The sequence below is a fragment of the Dromaius novaehollandiae genome, chromosome 26 (assembly GCF_036370855.1).
Source record: "Dromaius novaehollandiae isolate bDroNov1 chromosome 26, bDroNov1.hap1, whole genome shotgun sequence".
NCBI lineage: Eukaryota > Metazoa > Chordata > Aves > Casuariiformes > Dromaiidae > Dromaius > Dromaius novaehollandiae.
Genome location: NC_088123.1, coordinates 7,748,927 through 7,770,637, shown reverse-complemented (window position 1 = coordinate 7,770,637; position 21,711 = coordinate 7,748,927). Strand labels below are relative to the sequence as shown.

The following is a 21,711-nucleotide window of genomic DNA, read 5'->3' as shown; positions in this document are numbered from 1 at the left end:
TAACCATAATAACCGATATGAAACAGCTACTGATTCTAAACACACCCCGGCACAAAAAGGGACATCTCTCTAAATGGGTGATCTGTCAACCTTAATAACCTGCTCTACACTGATGTGCTAAAAGCAGGTGTGCTTAGTCCTGGTAACAGGATAGCTTGTTCTACAGCCCTGTGTTCAATGAGGTGGGAGTTTGATGGGTAAAGAAGCAGCACTCTGACAGCATCATGTGCCACAGTCAATCCCTCTAGGTCAAGTGTAGTGGAAGTACTGTAAGCCAGGTCAGAGGATGAAAATTCAAAAACAGTCTGTCCCACACAGGGACTAATAAGGAACTGAGAAAACTCTTAGTCTTCTAAACCAAGATATTTGGCTAACTCAGTAGAGCTGGGTTCAGTTCCAGCCTTCACCACAGACTCTCTGGGTCACTGAATAATCTGTGTGGGGCCTGACTGCTCAGGGTAGCTCTGAGATGCTTCAGAGAGGGAGAACGGGGGAAATGCTCTCATTTACTTTCAGTGCTTGACCAGTTCCTGGTGGGGAGGGTAGTTACCTCAAACCTTATTGCCTCTTAATAAATATCTGGTGATAATATATATGTAGTAATAGTAATAGCTTTTGGCCAAGTTTGGATGATAAAGGAGAAATAGCCCTTGTTTTCCATTTTAACTGGCTGCCCTCTAGTACGCCACTGACAACAGTATATTAGCTCCTTTGACTGACGCTCACAATCTCTGAGGCTCCTGTATTAGTTTCTAGATTCATGATAATGAACTTAATCTTCCGCTACTGTAAATCTCCCTATTTCTACTACAGATACTAGACACATACTGATCTATGCTACTTGGGGGCCTTCCTCATCCAACCTTCCTTACCCTCCCTTCACCACATGGTGGCTTTAGAGGCAACCAGACCACCACGTGCCATTTAAACTATGTTATGGACAGAGAAGAGGGATGAACCAAAGTGCCTATAATTAAGCTCTGCTTTGCTCTGATACATCCAGAATCCTATGGGAAACTGATGGCAAGGTCTTATGCCTGGCAAAGCTCCTGATCGACCTAAGGCAACCACTTTCTCTACAGCATATCTGGTGCAGAACTGCAGGCTTGTAAACACCTGCTTTATTAATATGCATTTGTATTTAAATGCCATCCTGTCCTTTTAAAATCTAAAATTGCCTAGGGAACAGGAACAAAACCAACCAGGTGGAGAGCTCCTACAGTGTCAATGTTTTATTTTTTGTCATTGACTTTTATTATGATGCCTTTGCCGTTTACGAGAGTCTCTTTTCTAGGAGGTACCTGGCTTTGAGGCCCTAGTTGTACCTATGCTGTTAAGTGTGGGAGACTGAAAATGGGCTCCAGTTTCCCCTTCTATGTGACATTACTACACAGAGTCCTCCAGGTGTCAGCATGTTTGTGCTCATTCACTCAGTCTGGCTGAGCACACTGTGAATGAGTTTTGCGTTTATCTCAACCATCTGCAGTTCAGAGAGATGTTTTGTAATGGGGTTTGGCTGCCATCTGCTGCTAAAAAGATTTATAAGTGTCTGAAATATAAGTAGGCATGCATGTGTATATACACACATTTAATGGAAAGCTCCTTGTCAGCTCTTTAAAGCAAGCACCGTCTCCATGGAGGGGAGACACTAGCAGAGAAGTTCACAAGAGCCTGGAAGGAGTGTGCACATGTGTGTGTGTATATATGTATATGCAGACATCACACACATTCTCACGTACTGAATATAACAAATGATGCACGTCTGGAAGTCCAAGAATGCTTTCAGTGTTTCAGCTAGCATATGAGACTGCAGAACCCACACACTAGCCCTAAAAAGCCCCACAATTTTGGTGAGCACAGAATGGTATTGCAAACGACAGTTTCAGTCCACTGCCATTGCCAGGACATAAATCAAGTGCTACCCACTAGGTTTACTAAAAATAGATATGGAAATGCTAATGTTATGTTATATGACACAGGTCAGGCTAGATAACCTAACATTATGTTTTGCTTTAAACTCCTAATAAAAATATGCAGCAAGCTTCACTTTGGTGCAGTTTAGACTTGGATCCAAGAGGTCACATTTTCTATTTCCACAGAAAACCAAAACCAAACAAGCCTCCAAACCTTGAAAATGGAATTTGAGGTGAAGGAGAAATAAACTGCTCTGCTTTGTGTTAGATGCTATCATGATTAAACTGTTTTTTCCATCCAGCTAAGTTTTGCAATCCTCTGAGCAAACACCAGTAAGTGTTGCCATATGCCCTGCACAACCTCAAAAACAATTTGCTGACTTCATGTTTGATATTTCCTATTCTCATGACTACAAAGATCTAGACACACTTCCTCAGGGAATCCTGATCAAGAACCTAGTACAAACTGGGTGCAAAATTCTGGTTTTGCCCAGCTGTACCTTTTGCTCTGATTATACACATACTGTAGTAGTAAGACGCATTTGCTTCAGTCTCTGTGGTTAAAGAATAGTAGCCTGTGCTAAACCCAGTAACAAGCAGAGTGAAAGTTTTGGAAAAGGTATGTTTTATCCTACTTTCTTTTAAGCCAAGAAGTTCTGACCCTAAAAGAAAAGGGGCAAAGAAGCATTTAAGGTCTAAGAATAAGCCATGAGGTTTATTAGCATTATCGGAAAATCCCCTATTTTATCTGACAAGTAAAAGGCTGCATTCCAACCTATCCTAATAGTTATTATAATAGTTACTAAATATGCAATTAACACTGAGATTCATTCAGCCACTTTTTTTTTTCCTTTTAAGAGAAACAGAGACTTTATAATTTAAAAAAGTTACCTGAGAAAGGTTTTGAGTGAAGTCTGCCTTTACACTGACATTTTTTAATCTGCTCTGGATCTTCTATATCGCTATGACAGGCTTTACAGTAGAAATGTGCCCTAGAAAACAAAAGTGGATTAGGCAGAAATGGATTATATTTAACTGAGCAAAGAATAAATGCATTTGTCTACTCCTGAAAGCTTTTCTGTTCTAGACCCTTTTAAACAATACAATAAAAGGAAATGTTACCTTTTGACTTCTGCCAGGGAATGAGCAATAAAAAAGCCCATTGTATTCCGATGCAGCTTTATCTGTACAGATGGATTGATCAGGATAGTGCTGTATTAGGAAACCATCAAAAAAGTAATTACAATTTGCCTATCAGGTGAAATTTTTGGCTTCGAATGTGTAAGAATTTAGAATCGTTCATTTCGTACCTCAAAATCTTACATTAATCTCTTGTTATAGCTTCTATGACTTACGAGACACACAAGACAGGAAAATTAACTGACACATTTTATAGATGAAGTTCAGTGAAACAAAGGGAATTTACTGTCCATGAAAACTTGGTGGAGATGTGTCAAAACAGGGGCTCGAACCATGCACATCAGCTTTTGTTAGGATTTCTTCAGTTTATTCAACTCAGAGATTCCTGGGGATATGGGGTTGTTTTTAAATAGTTTGATGAAGTTATAAACTTCACAGGAAAAGGCTGCTTCACTACCACATTATTTTGAATGCATTTAATTCAATGAAACCATTCACAGTCTACCTGTAAACTGAATGGGCCATGTATTTCCATTTCTCCATGGGGTCACTGAAAATCCTGAATACTCCCAGTCAAAGTACAATTTCTGTACAACTGAAGATAATGAGGATTTAGAGGGTTTGATGTATTTACTGTAATGCTGAACATGCCAGTTACACCCACAGAAGGAAACCTCTTTTTCTAATGGACCCCCTTTAAAATCCAGGTCAAATATCCCTCCGGCGCTGCTGTAAGCACATCTTGGTGGAACCCCCTTGCAACATTATTAAAGTTACCAGCTTCCCCTAGGCATACCGCTCAAGGCACCACCTCAGTCCAAACTGTTACTGATTTCCACAATTTTACTGAATATTAGCAGTGTGAATGGAATGGGGAAGGATGACAACGTTGCTAACCTCTGCTTTCCACACAGAAGTCCTCTATTCAGCTCCTCCTTATTCATGGTTCAGAGGACAAACAGAACAGACATATGAATGGCTGTAATCATTATTACAGATATTGTGGCAACCCCTAGAGGTCCCAGTTTCAGAAGAGGTATCTTTTCTATACCAACTGTTGTACAAACAAAGCTCAAATATAGACTATCCCAAAGAGTTTCCAGTTCCCTTTTCCTTCTTGCTTTCTCTTTTCATCATTCCATTTTCACCAGACAACATATAAACCAAGAAACAATGGATTGAGCTGTGGCCTGGTTTTCATTAGTGCTAAGCAACTACAACATCCATTGATTTCTTTCAGTGTGGGGATCACTCAACACTTCTGGAAATCAGCCCCAGTGTACTCCTCACAGCAGTGTTTCCCTACACCCCTTCATTATGCTTTCAGAGCTTCTATTCTACAGTTTGCTCAAAACAGCCATTTCCTTTATACAAGTGGAAAGAGTAATAATTGCACTCAATAGTCTGCATTTTCTGGATCATTTCTCAAGCTTTTCTAAGATCTATGGTGTTCATTTATTCCCCTTTCTGAACTAGTTCCAGCTTCCCCATTAGGATGTCTTGTATTTCATCATTAGAACAGACACAGTGTTATCTGGCCCAGGACCAGATCAGCTTCAGAGAGAAAGAGCTGTGCTGCCAGCATTGACAAATTATCCCTTTATGACAATGCTTTATAGCATTTAGGAGCCTCTGTAAACTCATGCGGTTAAAAAATGAGGAGGCGTTTCCATTACCAATGAAAATAAATATGCTTGAGTCACGCCATATCAAAGTGAGAATTGCACGTGGAATGGAAGGTGAGGATGGTGTTTCATTCTCTGTCTCTTGCCTGATTATCTGTGAGAAAAGAGGAGACAGAGGAAATTGTTGCATATGGTAAAATTCACTCACTGGCACTTCTGTAACCAGAACAGACATCTTGTTCCTGTCTCCTAAATATTGTTTATAGGGAATAAAGAGGTGTATAAGCTTTGTGCAGACGTGGCGGCAAGTTCCTTCCAAGTTTTTTGGAAATTTTTAGTTTGGAATTAGTTGACTTCTTGCTGGAAGAGAAGTCTCCCAGACAGTTACCTCTCTCCTTGACTGCCGAATTTGAGTTCAATTCCCAACAGGACAAGGTTCAGTTTAACAAAGCACAACCTGGGGAAAGAAAGCAGGTCACAGTCACAAAAGAGCAGAAGCATCTGGACCTGTCTGTACTGTGAAAAGGAACATCTGAAGGGAAGCAACAGAAAAACATCCATGTCTGTTCTACATACCGACAAACCTCAATAAAAGTCATGCCTGCAAAATCACTGGAGAGCTGAAAAGTTATCACTTTGCAGTCTTTGTGTTCCAGAAGTATCTTGTTCTCCACATATTTTCTCTTTGTCTAAAAGAGCCAACCATAAGGATGATGTATTTATTCAAAGGCAGAGCAAGTAGCATATGTAACCTAACACTGGGCCGATGCTTTAATACTATATGGTATTAAATCAATGGCCCTCAGTTACTGGAAGTGGAACTGAAATCAACCATATGTTGTCAGAGACAGTATCAGAGTTAATAAACATTAGGAAAATCTATTAGGTCAGGAAAACCCTTAACTTTTCTGGACACTTCCAATTCACATTATTATTGAAGAACAGCATTATTATGACAGACGAATAAAGTTAAGGAGAAACTTCACAAGACCACAAAGTATTGGAACCCATTACTTTGGGAGAAGTTACACCTTACTTTACAGTAAGATTGAGTCTTCCTGATTATTTAAACGGGGACTGGTCTTGCATTAAATTTTGCCAATCATAACTACAATTATTAGAGGTGTGATATATTGCTGAACTGTGATGCCCTACTCCAGTATAAGCACTTTTTAAAAAAAATACATACAGTTGTGTGACTAACAAAGGATTGTTTATATGCAAGTAGTTAAAGCGCCAAATGTTCTACTGCTTACAGCTCCTTACAGTTGTAGACTGTCACTCGTTACCTCACAGTATAAGGCATTCTTCTGGTATATGAATACCTTTCACATAAAAATTAATAGGCTATGAAAAAAAAGTTCCTTTCCAAATAAAATTTAATGGATTTTTTTTTATTTGAAAAAACCTCTTATGTCAAAAGTTTGTTGAATTTTTGGTGTGTTTTAAAAGAGCTGAAAATATCAGTTTTGCCAGCTTTGCCATGTCTCAACAAAATATCTGGACTTGAATGAAATAGTGTGTGTCAATGAAAAAAGCCACCTGACAATAGAGCAGCCCCAGTTCTACACGCAGTTTTAATACAGATGTTATGTGAAATAGAGTTCATCAGTTCAGTTTGCCTAAATAAGTTTTGTGAAAAGTCATCTCTAGCACAAGAGATTAAATTTAATGTGAAGTATCACACATGGCCACTAGGTGATAGTAAAAGCAAGTCCACTGCAGGACTAGCAAAACCAGGACTTATTCAGGCCATTCGATGACCAACAGTTATTTCTTTTTATCTTTTTATTACACCTTCTGTTATTGACTGGGAAATCGCTGAGCAATTTCTGGGTACTGCAAAGTTAATACGTAGCTTCTGAGTTTTGCGTTGCAGGAAGTAATGACCAGGAAAGACAGGTGAAAGGAGGATAAATTTGGATCATCTCCCTTTCAGAGAGATGATATGATTTCTAAGTGTCACTTGAGTTTCTGTTAAAGTCTGTGTTGAGATTCTAAGCAGCACTGCAGCAATTCAGAAACCTGAGACTGTTCTTGCATAAATGACCCTATAAGAACAAATCAAAGAAATTAATAAGTCTAGAAGAACACTGAAGTGGGAAAAACATGCTATTAACTACATAAGGCCTGATTTTCAGCCCATTTTCTCTGGGTCAAGCAGAAGTGATCCTGCTGAAGTGCTTTAAGCAGAGATTCAAATTATGAATGCAATACAGAATGAAATTAGGTGTAGGAGCAGAGAGCTAACAGGGTCTATACAATGCTGTAACCAAAACTGATTTATGGATTCTTTCAGAGGCAGTGCAGCACTAACATCACATTACTGCTTTTAGACCCCTATAGCAATAGTCATGATACTTCCACATGTCACCTAAATACAGCAGCATGGCTTGCTATGGGCCATCCTTTGCCTTGGCACCTCTTTGCACACTCCCTTGTAAAATACATCCTTAAGCTCCTTTGCTTTGACTGTGCTCTAGAGCTCTATTTTTCACCTCTTGTTCTGAATTCAAATATTAAATTAAAAATTTATTAGGTTTTCCTGCCTTCTCCAACAAGCTAAACTCCAGCAGGTTCAAGATAAGCCTGAGAAGATCCAGGTGCAGTTTCTGCTCAAAGGAGTCAGGCAGAGATTTCAGAGAAGGCCTACAATCGTATTACATAGACAAGTGGAAGATGTACCTCAGTATTCTCTTTCCCAATGAACAAATTGGTTAGGAGAGTAGACAAGCCAGGAACCAAGCAGCTTTGTGCTATAAAGCCTAGCTTCAGTTCAGCAAAACAGATGATGCTGTCTCCAGTCCTCCAGTCCCAGCTGGGGATGTTTGGAAGGTATACCTGTTTCACAGTATGAAAATGATAACAAGTCAGATGAGATAAGCAGAGCTACAACTTTCCTGTAAAATAATGTTTCTTGTCTTCATTGCCTTCATCATTCTGTTTTTTGAAAATCTGTGCTGGAATATGCTAATAGATGGCTAAACAGGCTTCTGAATTACTCATCATAAACAGATTTTGCAAAAAGCCCGAAGCCAAGATTTTCAAATGCATTGCTGGATATCATGTACTTTCCATGACCAATACCAAAGCAAACATATGATTAAACAAGTTACTGAAGTATGACATGCTAGAAGCACTCATTGTATGGCCCAAGAACATTTGATGTCTGAGCCCTCAGTGATGCCAAATTTAAGCCCATGACAGGTGTTTTAACAGTTAAATAAGCATTTGCTGAGAACTGTTACATCAAACAACAAAACAAACAAAGTGGTTTTTTTTGTTTGGTTTTTTTTTTTTTTTAGTAATGTTAAAACATATTCTACCTACGTTAGTAATTGGATGAGTAAGAGACACTGGATAAAATCATGGCCTTTTATAAAAGCAGGATCTTTGATTCCAAAAAGGCCAGAATTTCAGCCATGATAACTAGCATAACAGACAATTGTGCTACCTTGTTATGAGACTGAATTATTTGTAAAATCACTCTTGTGTTTGGGTAGTTATTCTTGATAGACAGCACTCTAGGAAAAAATACAACTTTTGATTAATATGCTTAGTTCCAGCTAAGGTCCTTCATTTTTTGAGTCTGGGTAAATTACTCCAGCAGAAAGCAACTGGAAAGTGGTCACACCAGAAAATGGGATATAGCCCAAAGCCCGTATCAAGGGACCTCTACACATTGAACAAATCCAAGTCCATCATCCAGAGAAGAAGACAGAAAGATTATAAACTAATGGCACACAATATAGGACACAGGGTAAAGAATTGTACCTGTACCCCACTAAAACTCTAGCGCTGAGAGGCGCGACAGTAATATTATTTGCTTTGCAAATTCCACCTGTAAATTCCACTCATAGACAAAACCTCCGTTTCAGTAGACACCCTACAAATAGAAAACAAGGATAAACCAATTTGGAACCTGGACTTCTGGACTGATTCTGGGGTAGGATGCTATGCCAGTTAAGTCATCAACTACACATAATCCAGCAGTATTAAAAGAGTCTGTAATTTAAGTCTGATCTGTATGAAGATACTTAGGAGACCTGGCAGTAGAGCTGCACAGGACAGTAGTGCACAACTCTCTCCAGTGAGCCAGATTGCTCAACTGTTGACATAGTATTCATGACAGTGAAGATGGTAATGACACCATATTAAATAACACCATATTCTGTAGGGGGCTGCAAGGCTGCACAGATGCTACCTGTCTCAATCCTTCAAAGCATCTGATAAAATCATAGCAGAAAGGAGTTAGTTAGCTTTCAGAGTTCTCCTGACTGAAAGAACATGACAGGACAAATATGCTCCCCTGCCAGACGCACTGTCTGTGTCATTGTTAATATCAATCATGTAGAGAACAAAAGCACTGGAGCATCTCATCCTACCTCATGATATTGGAAGTATCTTCAGTATAAGGTTGCAGAGAGTTAACATCTGCTAGAATCAGACAGGCACTTGCAGACCCCATCTGTATCCCAGGAAAGAAAAGTCGTATCAGGGTTTCATCTCATATGAAATAGAATAATCTCCCATAGTGAGCTGATTTAGTGGCATACAACCTTAGGCATGTTTGTAACTAAAGACATCATGATGCTATTACTTTGGAGCTGTACGTATGCCCAAATGTTTTGGGAATGACATAGCTTGGAGCCTTAATGTTCCAATCAAGCAGTAGATAAAGTACGTAATGCATATATCCATTTTCAAAGTGCTGAAATACATGAAATTTATAGCTTCTTGTGCTAAAATCTTCCTAGAAGAGGTTACAAAACAGGCAGCAGTGTTATATTCATTCTCAGCGAAGTCCAGCCAAAGTACTTCATGGGTCAATACTTGGGCAGGTCAAAAGAGCTCCATCTCTGTCATCTAATTGGTATTTGAGCTGTGCAGTGAAGTTGTTAACAAAGAATAGTTTCATTTATGGTAGTGTTTTTATAGTCTTCTGGGAACTGGATGGAGATCCACTAATGTAGATCACTAACAAGTAAAAACCACAGTTAGGTCAGTGGTGTATGTTTTGGGTGGGTTTTTTTGTTGTTTGTTTGTTTGTTTTTTTAATTCAGGTTCGTTTTTTTAAATTCAGATCTCATTCTCAATTCCATGAGATATTTTACTGAGCCTTCAGTATTTTAAAATATGATGTCTCTTCTTTTCTGGTCATCCATGGATGAGACTCAAAAAAGAGAGCTGCTCCAGTAATTTAGAAAATTCCAGAAATGTTGCATTCCATAATATTCCATAATATTTATTCCTGCATTCCATAATGTGCTGCATTCCATAATATTTATTAAAATCACTTCATCAGTTTGACTTTGTCCTTTATTTTTTGTTTTTGGTGCTTGAAAAATTTATAGTATTAAAAGTCTGTTATGCCCAACCCTTGCATTCTCACTTCCCATAAGTGATAGGTTGCTATGCAAAAAGTAGTTCCAAAATAAAGGGAGCTACTTGAGGTGTAAATCCTGACATGAAGCGAGTAAATGCAGCTGATGCATCCTTTCATAAGGGAAAAGACTTTCCCTGAGATCAGCTCATCAGTCAGAAAGGGCAAACGACAAAGTTCTTACCCCAACTCTCTTTAGATCTTCAAAGTTCAGTGCAGAGCCATAAAAGAAAGTAGTGTAGGCTGAATAGCATTTGAATACAGCTTCCAGCTCCAGACTAGGAAGAGACCTATTCAATACAAACAACAAGGGGGAAAAAGAAAAAAAAAATTCCATTCTCTCATAATTGTATTCTTTTCAATTCTCCATTTCTCAGAGAGGCCATTTGCCATAATTACTTGCTATTTATAAAAAACTACAGGGATTTTGGTAGCTCAGTTAAAGTACATAGTTTAGATTTTAATGAAAACAAGCTTTTATAAAACTTAACAGCCATGGAAATGTTTCCTAGATTTTTCCTGTCTTTTGCTAAGGTCATTAATTTTTCATGACTATCATTCCACAATCATCCATGCAACTATAATTTTGCAGCTCACCGTTACTCTATGAGTCAGGAAATGACATTTCCTAGGGTTTGATTCTGCATTCTGTGTTCACATGGAACTGCTGAACTTTCTTCCCAACTCAAGTGGTATTCTCCTATTCAGTTTATGTAAACTACATTTCATCCACAAACTTCTGTAACACTATGTGACCTATAAATAACACTGTCAAAATATTCCCACATTAAGCCTAGTAATAAAGAATACCCTGTAGGAATATATCCAGTCTTGATTTAAAGACAAGAGTAGGAAAATCCATCCATTCTATAAGCAGTTTGTCCTAGTGATTATTAACCACTTTTCACTCTTGAAAATGCATGCCGTGTTTCTTGCTTGAGTTTGCTTGCCTTCAAATGCTAGTCATTAGTTTTTGTTGTGTCTATCTTCTCTATATTAAAGAGGATTTTTCTACTGACTGCGAAGCTACTTAGTCACTTCAATCAAGTCAACTTCTGATCTTCTTTATGTTAAGCTAAACAGACTGAACTCTGCATCTCTTCTTCTAAAGCATTTTTTCCTGTCTTTGAACCATTTCTGTAACTCATTTCCATGCATCCTCAATTCCACAGCTCTCTCAGAATGTCATGGTGTTTCAAGAGATGCCTGCAATATTCTGCTCACCTGTTACCCCACCTCCATGGCATTCCAAGGTAAAATCACATCTGTGCACCCAGCCATCACCTCCCCCTGAAGCTTCTGCTTTCAGAAACATGTCTAAGTTTCAGCCAAGTGGAAGAAAGGGATCTGACAGGACGGTTTGCTTGGATGCCTGATTTTTTTTCCACAGAAAAGTGGTTTTACTCTCCTCCCTTTGCCATATCCCAGTATGACTAAGTAGAAGTTACAAGGTTCCTCCTATCCAGAATAAAAAAAAGTATGAAAAATTGAGACAGGTGGTAATTAATTCACTGCCAGATTCGGCAAGACTTAAAGTTGGGTATCTCAGGCAAAGCCAGTTTACTATGCAATTTACAGGGGATTCTTTAAGTGATCATGACAGAAAACATTTTACCATGAACATTCCAGAACAAAGTCTCATGCCCCAGTTTGTTTTGTAACTCTCATTAATTAGCTATACAGCATGGCTTTCCTTTACTTTCAGACCTCCCACATTTCCCTTAAAAGGGCTGAGTGAATGAATGTGAATTATCTCAGAGATATACAGATACTTACTCTCCCAGAAAAAGGATTTCTGTGCAAACATTTCCCTTGTCCTGAAGCAAAAAGTCTCGTAGGAAAGTAGTGACACTCTCCAGAGTGATATTACCGCAGACAACAATATAGCTACAGGAGGAGATCAAACAAGATTTGACACTTTGAGAACAGTAGAGTGATTGTTGCAGATCTGACATTGTATGACATTACAGGTTTGCTTGCTGGTTATTAAACCAAGTACTGCAGAAGACAGTCAGTTTGTGTCTTTGACTTGACTGTAATTTCATCCATCATGATTGTGTATCTCAGGAGTTATTTTGGAAAGGAAGAACTGTAATTGTTAGAAGTAGTGAACAGTAGAGATTATAAAAGGAAAGCTGAGTCACAGAAGGAACTTGATAGTTGGCTTGGAACTTCATAAAGCTTGGTAAAGCCTGTACCTAATCTGACCAATCCTGAGTGGAAAAAAAAGCCAGTGAGATAGCCTAATTTAGAGATCGAAGAGACCTACCATGTCAGCTAGCTTCTCTTCTCATGCTGAAGGGTGATGTTGACAAGGTCTGTTGAGACACTTTTGAGGTAAGATCAGCCAAGAGTAAGTTTCAGGATTTGATTTGAACTATTACAGGAAGCTTCCCAACCTAATAACTGATCTGATTTTTTTTTTTTCCAAAATACAAATAGCAGTGATACTTACTTTTTCCCACTCACCACTTCATAGGAGGATTTGTAACTTTTATGGCTTTCAACAATTTCTACAACTTCAGGGATAAAGTTTGCAAACAGTACCTAAGACAAGAAGAAATACCACATCTCAGAGCCACTTCCATCTGTCCTACTTATGATAAATTAACCTGTGAGAATTTAAATTGTGTGAAACAACAACTACAAATTTACTTTGGATTCCTAAAATCACTGGCACCTTGGATTCTTATTGTCCAATATTTTGGCTCTTGTTCTGTCAAGTGTTTGAAGTCACAGGAAGAAATAATAGAAGCCTTGCCAGCTCTCAGAGGACAAAATTACTCTACAGCCATGCCAGTAAGTACTTCACGTTAAAACTCTGTGCATAGACATCTAATCCCTGCTGGAACTCTGCTAAGCTCAAGTCTTTGGTGACATTGCTGTTTACTCTGTCTCCAGCTGTCATTTCCAGAAAAGGAATAAAGGTTTCTTACCAAACCACCAATGATGAAGAAAATAATGAAGGTTCGACCCAGGGCTGTTTGAACCACAACATCACCATAACCAACAGTGGACATAGTCACCATTACTAGGTACATGCATTTGAAATAGCTGAGGGACTGGGAATTTCCAGGGTGGACCCAAGGATCTCCATTGTTCTCCACCTGTCCAGGAGAGAAAGAAGAAATAAGTGAGAGAAAAGTTTAAAGATGGATTGAATCAAAGGGGTTGGTTTGGGTCCATCTCTATTGATTATTTAATAAAGAAAAATTGGCACTATTATAATTACTGTAGAAGTAACTCACTACCAGAAAATGGGGCCTCGCAACTATGCCTGGCAACATATCCAAGTAAACTGCACTGGCTTAAATCATGCTTTGTCCTGATACAAGAAAACTGTTTTCTCTCTCTCCCCTCTCTCCAAGAGAAGGCTACACTCTTTAGGGAAAACATCCACCCAAAGCTCACACAGTAATACTGATTTAAGGCAACAAGGAAGGATGTGTAACTGATTGTACATACCAGGTGAATAAATCCTGCAGCTGTGAGCCAGGTGCTTAAAAAAACAGCGAAGAGTTTGGAGAGCTTGATTGAATAACTAGAGATGGAAAATGGAAAAGCCCAGAGCTTTTAAGACATAACAATCTCTGCAAGAGTTAAAATTTCCTACATGACACCACCTCTGCTAAAAAAGCCAAACACCCTTCTCATGTGTGTAACACTACATAAGAAGGATTTAGAATTAGAAAAAACTTGCTACATCCAGCCTTTTCTATCATAGGCAACATGTCAAATAATCCCATTTTTGATATTTATCAAACTGCAAAACCTGTAAGAGTTCTTGTATGTACGATTCCCATTTAATTTTTTCCACAGTTAATAGTTATAAAACTTTCTGTAATTTCTAGCCTAACATTATTGATAGTCAGTTTATTTCCATATGCAACACTGGTAATAAGAGAGGGGAGAAGGGGAAAAAAAAGAAAAAAGAAAACAGTCAGCCAAAATACAGACATCAGGGAGGACACTATGCTTCCAAGCGTACTTGGTCAGGCTTTGACTTACTTGTTCTTGGTGATCCTGAGGAACTGTAGTATTCGGGGAAGTTCTAACAACCTAAGTGCTCTCAAAAAACGCAAACCTGCAGAAAAGCGAGCAAGTCAAAGAGGACAAAAAAGCCTCCATCTAGAAGTACAGCGTTTGCATGCATTCAGATAAGTTTAGACATGCATGCTTTGTCTTCCACATATTTATAGTGGATCCTACATCAAACCTGACAAGAGAGGATAGCATTGTTCTGCATTCAGAGCCTTTTGCTGCTGGATTTCCATTTATGTCCTCAAAGGAGGCCTTAAATTACAAGAAAAATTAAGAAATGCAGTTTTTCTGAGGTACAACCTGAAGGATTAAGTGACATACAGGCCAACTGGACTATAAACCCCAGAGCACATATGAAAATCATTCATAAAAACAGGGTGCCATCTTTACTTCCCTTCTGAATAACTCCACATCCAGTTGGGGAAGTACAGTGATGGGCAAGGTATTAAAACCCAGGCAGGCAGCTAAACAGAACATAAGAGGCTTGTGAATTACCAAGCACTGCCTAAAATTTAAGAGATTTTACCAGTAAGGTATAATTTTGCTCCCACTTACAGAGAACAGTTTTCATAGTTATGGCTAGTCACAGTGTCCCCAAGTTAAAATAAGTGAGTATTGGTGCAAGATGCAGAATAACAAGGATGGAGAACAGGATCTCCAAGTCTCACTTACCAAGCCAATTCTTCTTTAAATAATAGGAGACAAAAACTGGAGGAATGGTGAAGAAATCCACAAGAGAATTCAGCTCAAGCCAGAATCTCAGCTTGTCATCTGCTGCCACCAACTAAACATGAATAACATCAAAACGCATGAAAGCTGTGTGATCTTGGGTCTCATCAGAGCAAAGGAGAAGGCTCTCCGAGGAGGAGACTCATTTTCACAGTCTGCTTTTTTTGGCTTCTGTGAACACCCACTTAAGGCTTCTGTTTTGTTTCAGAAAGGCATGGGCTGAAGCCCTTAGAACATAACGGAAGGTTGGACCCAAAGGTATAACAACACTTTCTTTCTCTCCTACTCTCTCATCTGCCCATTCCATCTTTTTTCTAGGATACCTTTCTCTGTGCTTCCGAAGGATCAGTATAAAACCCAGAGACAGGTAAGACCCCATCCTCATTACCTAAAATCATGACAGGGAAAATTCTGCTAATGACTTGGCCAAAAATTCTAATGCCAAAAGCCAGGATCAAAATGTATTTCACAACAGTGCAACTAATGGCATTTTAACAGATGGCATATAGCTACCTATCCAGTCCATTCAAGATAAGCAGAATAGAGACCTGGCTAATTAATTCAGCGGGTTAAAGACATGGCTAATGTGTGAGCTGGGAAAATGTTGGCAAAATGCTGGAAAATAACCAGATTCCAAAAAGAAAGCAATTAAAAGAGAAGCTGAAAAAAACCAGGGTGGTTCTGAATTAAGCTAAGGCAATCAAACATTATACTTCAGAACACCTGTTGTCCCATACAGGTAAACTCTTCCTAAACATGTATTTTTAACTCACCTTTCTCATAAAGTGCCCTTACCCGTAATCCAAAGTAAAGTAGGAAGAAAGCATTGAAGCCTGTATCTATAAAAAGGATGCTGTCTGGAAAGAAGATCTTGAAATCCTCTCTTCTAATAGGGAAATATAAATCACAGCCAGTGGAAGGAGGGAGAGGCAAGAACAAAACAATAGATTGGTTATACAGTGACATTTAGCTTTTTTATTTTGATTAGAAAATATTCACTAAACCAGAAGTTGAAAGTATTCACAATTTTGTGTAATTTTAATCACTGCTTCCTCAGTGGGTTAGAGTGAATGTTAATAGCAGGTTTTTATTAGTATTAGCAAGAATTTTAAAACATGACTTTATTTTATCTATCCTGCACTTTATACTGGAAGGTTTGGTTTTCATACATTTGAGGAGTATTTAAGCAAATCCTCCTATCAACTTCTCCAGGAACACCTTTCTTCTGTGGACCAGTATCCTCTTCTGTACTCAGCTTAGTGGAAGAGATAGCTCCTGCAGCTATTCCTTACTGAATCCCTACTGAACATGGACTTCTGTCTGACCAGAGAGCAGTTTAAAGCACTAGCTAGCTTCCGGCAAAGTCAGCCAGGTTAGTTTAAAACACTAATTTAAACTTTCTAGGCCAGCTCCACTGACCTTGCATGAAATAGTCTTACAGAGTGCTGAAACAAAGCGTAACAGGGGAGACAGATGCAGGTGGTAAAATCTGACAGTGGAAAGCTGAGGGAATAAACTTTTTCTGCTGCCACCGCCTTGTCCAACAAACGCTGGACAGTAACTCAAGAGATTACAGGGTAGAGGCTCACACTCACTTGCTGACATATTGTCCGTACCGGGCTGACAGTGAGTTAGGGACGTTGATTATGAGCCAACTGATACACTCTTCCTCCTCCAGATGGGATATTTTAAAAGGAGAAACAGAACTAAGTAATCCAGCCCCATAGGTCAGGCCAGGTGAACATGTACTTTCGTATATGGGGTGTAATGCTATTCATGGAAAGAACTCTGTGTGAATAAGATTAACTGCCTGTTTGCTCCCTAAAAAGAAACTCTTTCCTTTCTGAAGCTATTCCTAGCTGTTTGTCAGATTTATAATGTTTTGGGATTAAACATAATATTGGACTGCTCTTGATGTATAATTCTGATTCTCAGGTTTACCAATGGTGATTGAATTCAGTTCAGACTGCTCCATAGCTTTTATATTTATCTCATTTTATGATTCCATTTTATTTTTCCAGTGTTACGCACCAGTCCAAGCAAAGCACTGAGAACAATGCTATGGCATATTAAATCGATCAAAGGGTTTTACATATTAACATCCTTTTACCCCTGAGCACACTCTACAAAATATACGTATTCAGATGAAGACTGATAAAGGCCATGGCATGCTTTCCTACTCAGTCTCATTATTTTATTCCCAAATTGTTTACTGAAGGCTGGATTTTATAGGAGAGCTCTGTTCCCATTTAGGTACCAAAAATAGATGGCCAGACTTTCAGAAGAGTTTTGGGTAGTAGGTTGTGAGCTTTATTAAAAGCCTAACATTCTCTAGATATTGCAATAGGAACAGCTGGGCTTTGAATGCTTTTGAAAATGTATGCATCAAAATGGGTGCCAGACCATTTTCAAAATCTGTGTCCAGCTGCAGTACTTGGAAATCTGTCTCTCACTTCTTCTGAGAATCCAGCTTTGAAGGTATAATGGGGGTGGGGGAACACACATGGAAAACAGTCACACACCCCAAAACCCCCTCTCTCCCACTCAAAAAACAAACAAACAAAATACCCCCAAAACTGCAATAACAAAGATATATAAGGCACCTTTCCCTTCCTGGCTGCATTTTCTAGCTCCATGCACTACACAGTCTGCTGCTATCATGCAGTTATGCCAAAGATATGCTTTATAAGTAACTGTAATCCCTGTGAAGTATTGGGATCTTAAGGGAAGAGACAGATATGCAGCCAACATCCCACGGAGCTCAAGGGGGCCTATCACATAACAGTACCCACAGGTTCCTCTGGCTAATATCTGTTGTCACAAAACTGCTTTAAGACAGCACATTAGCTTGGGCTTCCACAACTTTAACAAACATTTTGAATAAACTTCAGTAATCTACTTACTCATTAAGGTCGACAAAATAAATTATGAGTGAGCCAATACTCAGAAGAAACACCAGTATCACCTGAAATCATAAGCATCAAAGAGGATGTTGTGAGGTTTACCCTTGTAGTAACACAGGTTCCAAACACACATCTAACACCCCATTTTCACTGTTTGTCTGCAACTCACAGGAGAGGCAGAAGGAACAAAATTCAGTTATCTATACTGCAGCAATCACAGAAAAGAGATGTTAGGCCTACACACAGTGAACTAAGATCTCAACCAATATAAATCAACACTGTCATGCTGATTTGCTGCTTCTGAGGGCTGGGTCCAGCTGCCCTAATTATTCCCATGTAACTCCAGCTGCTTAGCTGTAATTGTGAAAGGCTGGGGGATCAGCCCCATGCGATAAGCTGCTCATTCACTTGCAGCCACCAAAATCTAATATGCTGAAGGAAGCTCACATAAAAAAAGGCAATTAAGTTCTGTTGGGAAGTGTCATTAGCAATAATTTGTCCCAACATTGAAGGGACTGAGGTGTGATTGTGATAGATCTTTTCTGTGCTGTTTGGGTTACACCTTCTGCTTGGCTTTTCTGTCTTCCCAGCATTTGTCCAACTTAAACTTCAAATTACTTGTGCTGAAGATAAGGTAGAAAAACATTTTTGCAGCTGTCTGAGTTCCAGTTGCATCTAGGGTAACGATTGTGTGCAATGAAGAGCTAAGATCCTACCCATGATTTCTTTGAGTTCAGGAACAGAATGCAGCTAGAAAGCTCTCCCCGTGAATAATCTATAATATTTGGGGTACATGTTTGAATTCACTTCATTTACAGCTTTCCTAGTCATCTCTGTTTACAAAGGTCATTACCATCTGGAATTCTTTTGGTGGATGAAGATGGCACTCTCAATCCACTGGACATGCATTTAAAATAACAAAAATCATCTTCATCAACACTATAATAATTAGTTCCCATTTTAGTAGCCTTGGCTTAAAGAGTAAGCATCAAGTGAGCCACAGGGCTGAGCCTCTATAATTACCCACAAGACAGAGGTTGTGTAATCAAACCCAGCAATCTCCCTACAACCAGACCTACACAAATGTCAGATGATGACTTTCAGCCATTTTATCATTTTTATTCTGCTTCAGGAGACTTTCCAAATCACTTCCCCAGGTCAAACACAAGTGTATTAGCGAAAAGTCGCAAGTGGATCACGTGAACTGCAAGATCTGACACATACTTGCATTTCCACTGTGCCTTGATGTCCTCAGAAGAACCAGTACACTGTGCTAACCTATCTACTTACCAGCACACGCCCCATAGATGTTTGAGCTGAGAGCATCATTTCCACCTGGGTAGAGAAGATTCTTACCCAGTAGACTGAGCTTTGTTTCTTTTGGTAAGGCCACCAGACATCTTTGTCCTGACAAAGAGAAGCAAATAGACTCATATCCTTGGGCTTACCAAGGATGGCTAACGCCAACACATCCAGACACAACCAAATCTAATCTGGTGGTCAAAGAAAGAATGTGTATGAGATATGGTGTGTTTGCACGTATGAACTTGTGTGTTTAGAACCAACAGGTTTTATGTAAGTGTGGATAACTGTGATCATTACTGAAATGGCAAGCATTACAGCAGTTTTGCGTGTGTCTGTGTTTATCTTCTGCATATATAGGTGCTGAGGTTTCCGTATGTATTTGCATGGCTTGGAGTATCTACATTGATAAAACCACTCTGGCCCCCTCCTCTCAAAAGGGGAAGGACAATAATATCCAAAACACTAATCTCGTAAAAGTAATCATCTTGGAGGTAAAACCAATATCTTTGAGTTTCCCCAGACCAAACTTTCCCTGAGCATGCCATGTTCAGTGCACTACAACAGAAGATATAGATTTTCTGATCGAGTACTAGTTCAATATAAGAAGTAAGAGTCAAAATTCTTGGTTCTCTTGCATTCTCGTATCAACACACGAAATATGAGCTATTTCAGAAAGACTGTGCCTTTACCTTTTTCCTCCAGATTTGCTCTAGGATGAATCCAGAAGTATATTTGGCTAACCTGAAAGCCAGTATGGTAAACAGGCCTCCCAAGAAAATGAACAAGGATGGTACAATAAAAGCCAGCTGGAAATACAGTGCACCAGTGAGGCCAAACTTCTTTATCATATTATGAATCACTTTGTTTTGCCTCCTCCCTCCTCAGCTTCCTTAACTGCTTGGCCCTGACCTTCTAGAATACCCACTGCTTTTGTGACACTGCAATGACATCACTATCTGTACTGTCCATCACGATGTCACTGGTAAGACAGGATAATGGAAATGGACTCCCTCAGCAATGGAAAGATTTGAATATGGGTTTTAAGCCAGAACTGTATCTTTTTACTAATAACACCAACGTAGTTTTCTCTCAGGAACATCTAGCTATCTCCCACAAATAGCTCAGCAAAAACAGTTCAGCTTGCACCTTGCAGGTCTAGCTGTCCCATTCACAGCTGGTGTGGTAGCAATGGGATCAGATGCCACCGGTTGGCTCAGTCACCTTCCCTCCTTCCATTGAAACAGAATTCCATCAAAAGCTTTAGGTCTAGTCAAGAGTTTTTAAGTTTTTCTTATGAACACTGCACTTGAATAATGCAATCAGACTCTTCTTCATGCAATCAGGACAGCTGAGTGTGGAAGTAGTGATTTTGCCTGAACTGGGAAAATGCACGCCTGGGGCAGGGGAAGAATGATGAAATAACAGCCCAACAAATTGTCAGCTGAAAGGCAAAAAAAAAAAAAAAAAAAAAAAGTATTATTGTAGCCTTTAAATACAGTAATATATAATGCCTGCTCTCCCCTTTCCTCTCATGCTGAGTGTCAGAGGGGCCTGTGAATGATCAGAACCAGTAGGTTATGTTTTCAATGGTGAGGGTGGTTATGGGGACAGTTTGTCAGCTGGCAGAATCATTACTTGTGTTTTCATGGAGACTAATACACCACAGTTGCAATCAGCTCCTCATCTAAGGCTCCAGAACGCCTGAACCACGAACAGAAAGAATTTTAAACACATTCTCAAAGCGGGGGGGGGGGAACACCCACACACCCTGTTCTAAACAGAGGAATTTTTCTCTTTTCTCCTGGTGTAACTGGGTTTTACATGCACATGTTAAATTTGGCTGTATTATTATCACCTCTTAAAGCTAAGCTTTTCTGATCCAGGATTGGCAGTTGTGGGATAGTCCAAGTCTGAAAACAGAGCTGTGTGAGGCTCTGGCCCTTCTCTGAAATGCCAGGTGTGAGGTCTACTATCAGCAAAACAACATATTGAAGCATCTCTGCAAGCCAAGAGCACGATACAGGCAAAGGAAGTAGCAAAGACTGTCATGAAGCTCCTGATCCACTATTTCAGTAAAAATTCAGGCCAGACGCTTTCTAGGACTGTCCACAGAAGCAGTTTTAGGTAAGCTAGAAAGTTCTTAAGACAAGATAAAGCCTTGAGGTTAAGGTACCAGGTTGGAACTCAGCTGCTCTTAGCTCTGTCACAGAAAGCAGGGTTTGATGCTGCAGTGATCAGTAATGCCACAATGTTCACTCTCCCTGTTAACTAGTGACAGCAGAATTGTCTCCCTCATCCTGCAGATATTCCCACTTCAGTAATGGAAGTGGAAAGTTCCACATCTACTGCTATCGTAGTATATTTCTTACACTTAGTCCCTGCCCTGTCTCAAACCCCTTTCTGAGGTGCAAGCTCTTCTCTATATTTCTCTCGTCTGCTGCTATAGGAAGGTTTTGACTGAAGATGGCAGCCTTTGCCCATTTGTTTGTTGTTGCTGAGCCAGGACTGGTAAAGGATCAGCTTACCATAACTCACAGCTCATTTCTAAGTCCAGCTGTCCCCAGAGCAGAAACAGGTCATTCACAAATCACAGCCACTCAGCAAGACTACAGAGCTGCTGAAAGAAAGTGATTTATTAGCATGCAGTAGCACACTGCCTTGTCTCTGCAGTG

General features: G+C 39.4%; 1 protein-coding gene across 1 annotated transcript in view; it reads right to left on the bottom strand.

Annotated features, from left to right (window-relative positions):
* Positions 1–19,887, bottom strand: part of KCNU1 (potassium calcium-activated channel subfamily U member 1) — a 51,456-nt gene extending 31,569 nt beyond the window's left edge. Inside the window, exons 1-18 of the mRNA XM_064497691.1 lie at positions 19,723–19,887; positions 19,025–19,141; positions 17,735–17,796; positions 15,627–15,717; positions 14,775–14,886; positions 14,070–14,145; positions 13,527–13,602; positions 12,998–13,168; positions 12,517–12,608; positions 11,838–11,948; positions 10,246–10,351; positions 9,064–9,146; positions 8,133–8,202; positions 7,364–7,519; positions 5,255–5,367; positions 5,067–5,135; positions 3,036–3,125; positions 2,805–2,905 (exon numbers count right to left, since the gene is read on the bottom strand). Coding sequence (XP_064353761.1) covers positions 2,805–2,905; positions 3,036–3,125; positions 5,067–5,135; positions 5,255–5,367; positions 7,364–7,519; positions 8,133–8,202; positions 9,064–9,146; positions 10,246–10,351; positions 11,838–11,948; positions 12,517–12,608; positions 12,998–13,168; positions 13,527–13,602; positions 14,070–14,145; positions 14,775–14,886; positions 15,627–15,717; positions 17,735–17,796; positions 19,025–19,141; positions 19,723–19,887 — 1,861 coding nt within the window. The remainder of the gene's footprint in view (positions 1–2,804; positions 2,906–3,035; positions 3,126–5,066; positions 5,136–5,254; positions 5,368–7,363; positions 7,520–8,132; positions 8,203–9,063; positions 9,147–10,245; positions 10,352–11,837; positions 11,949–12,516; positions 12,609–12,997; positions 13,169–13,526; positions 13,603–14,069; positions 14,146–14,774; positions 14,887–15,626; positions 15,718–17,734; positions 17,797–19,024; positions 19,142–19,722) is intronic.
* Between the last annotated feature and the right edge of the window lie 1,824 nt (positions 19,888–21,711).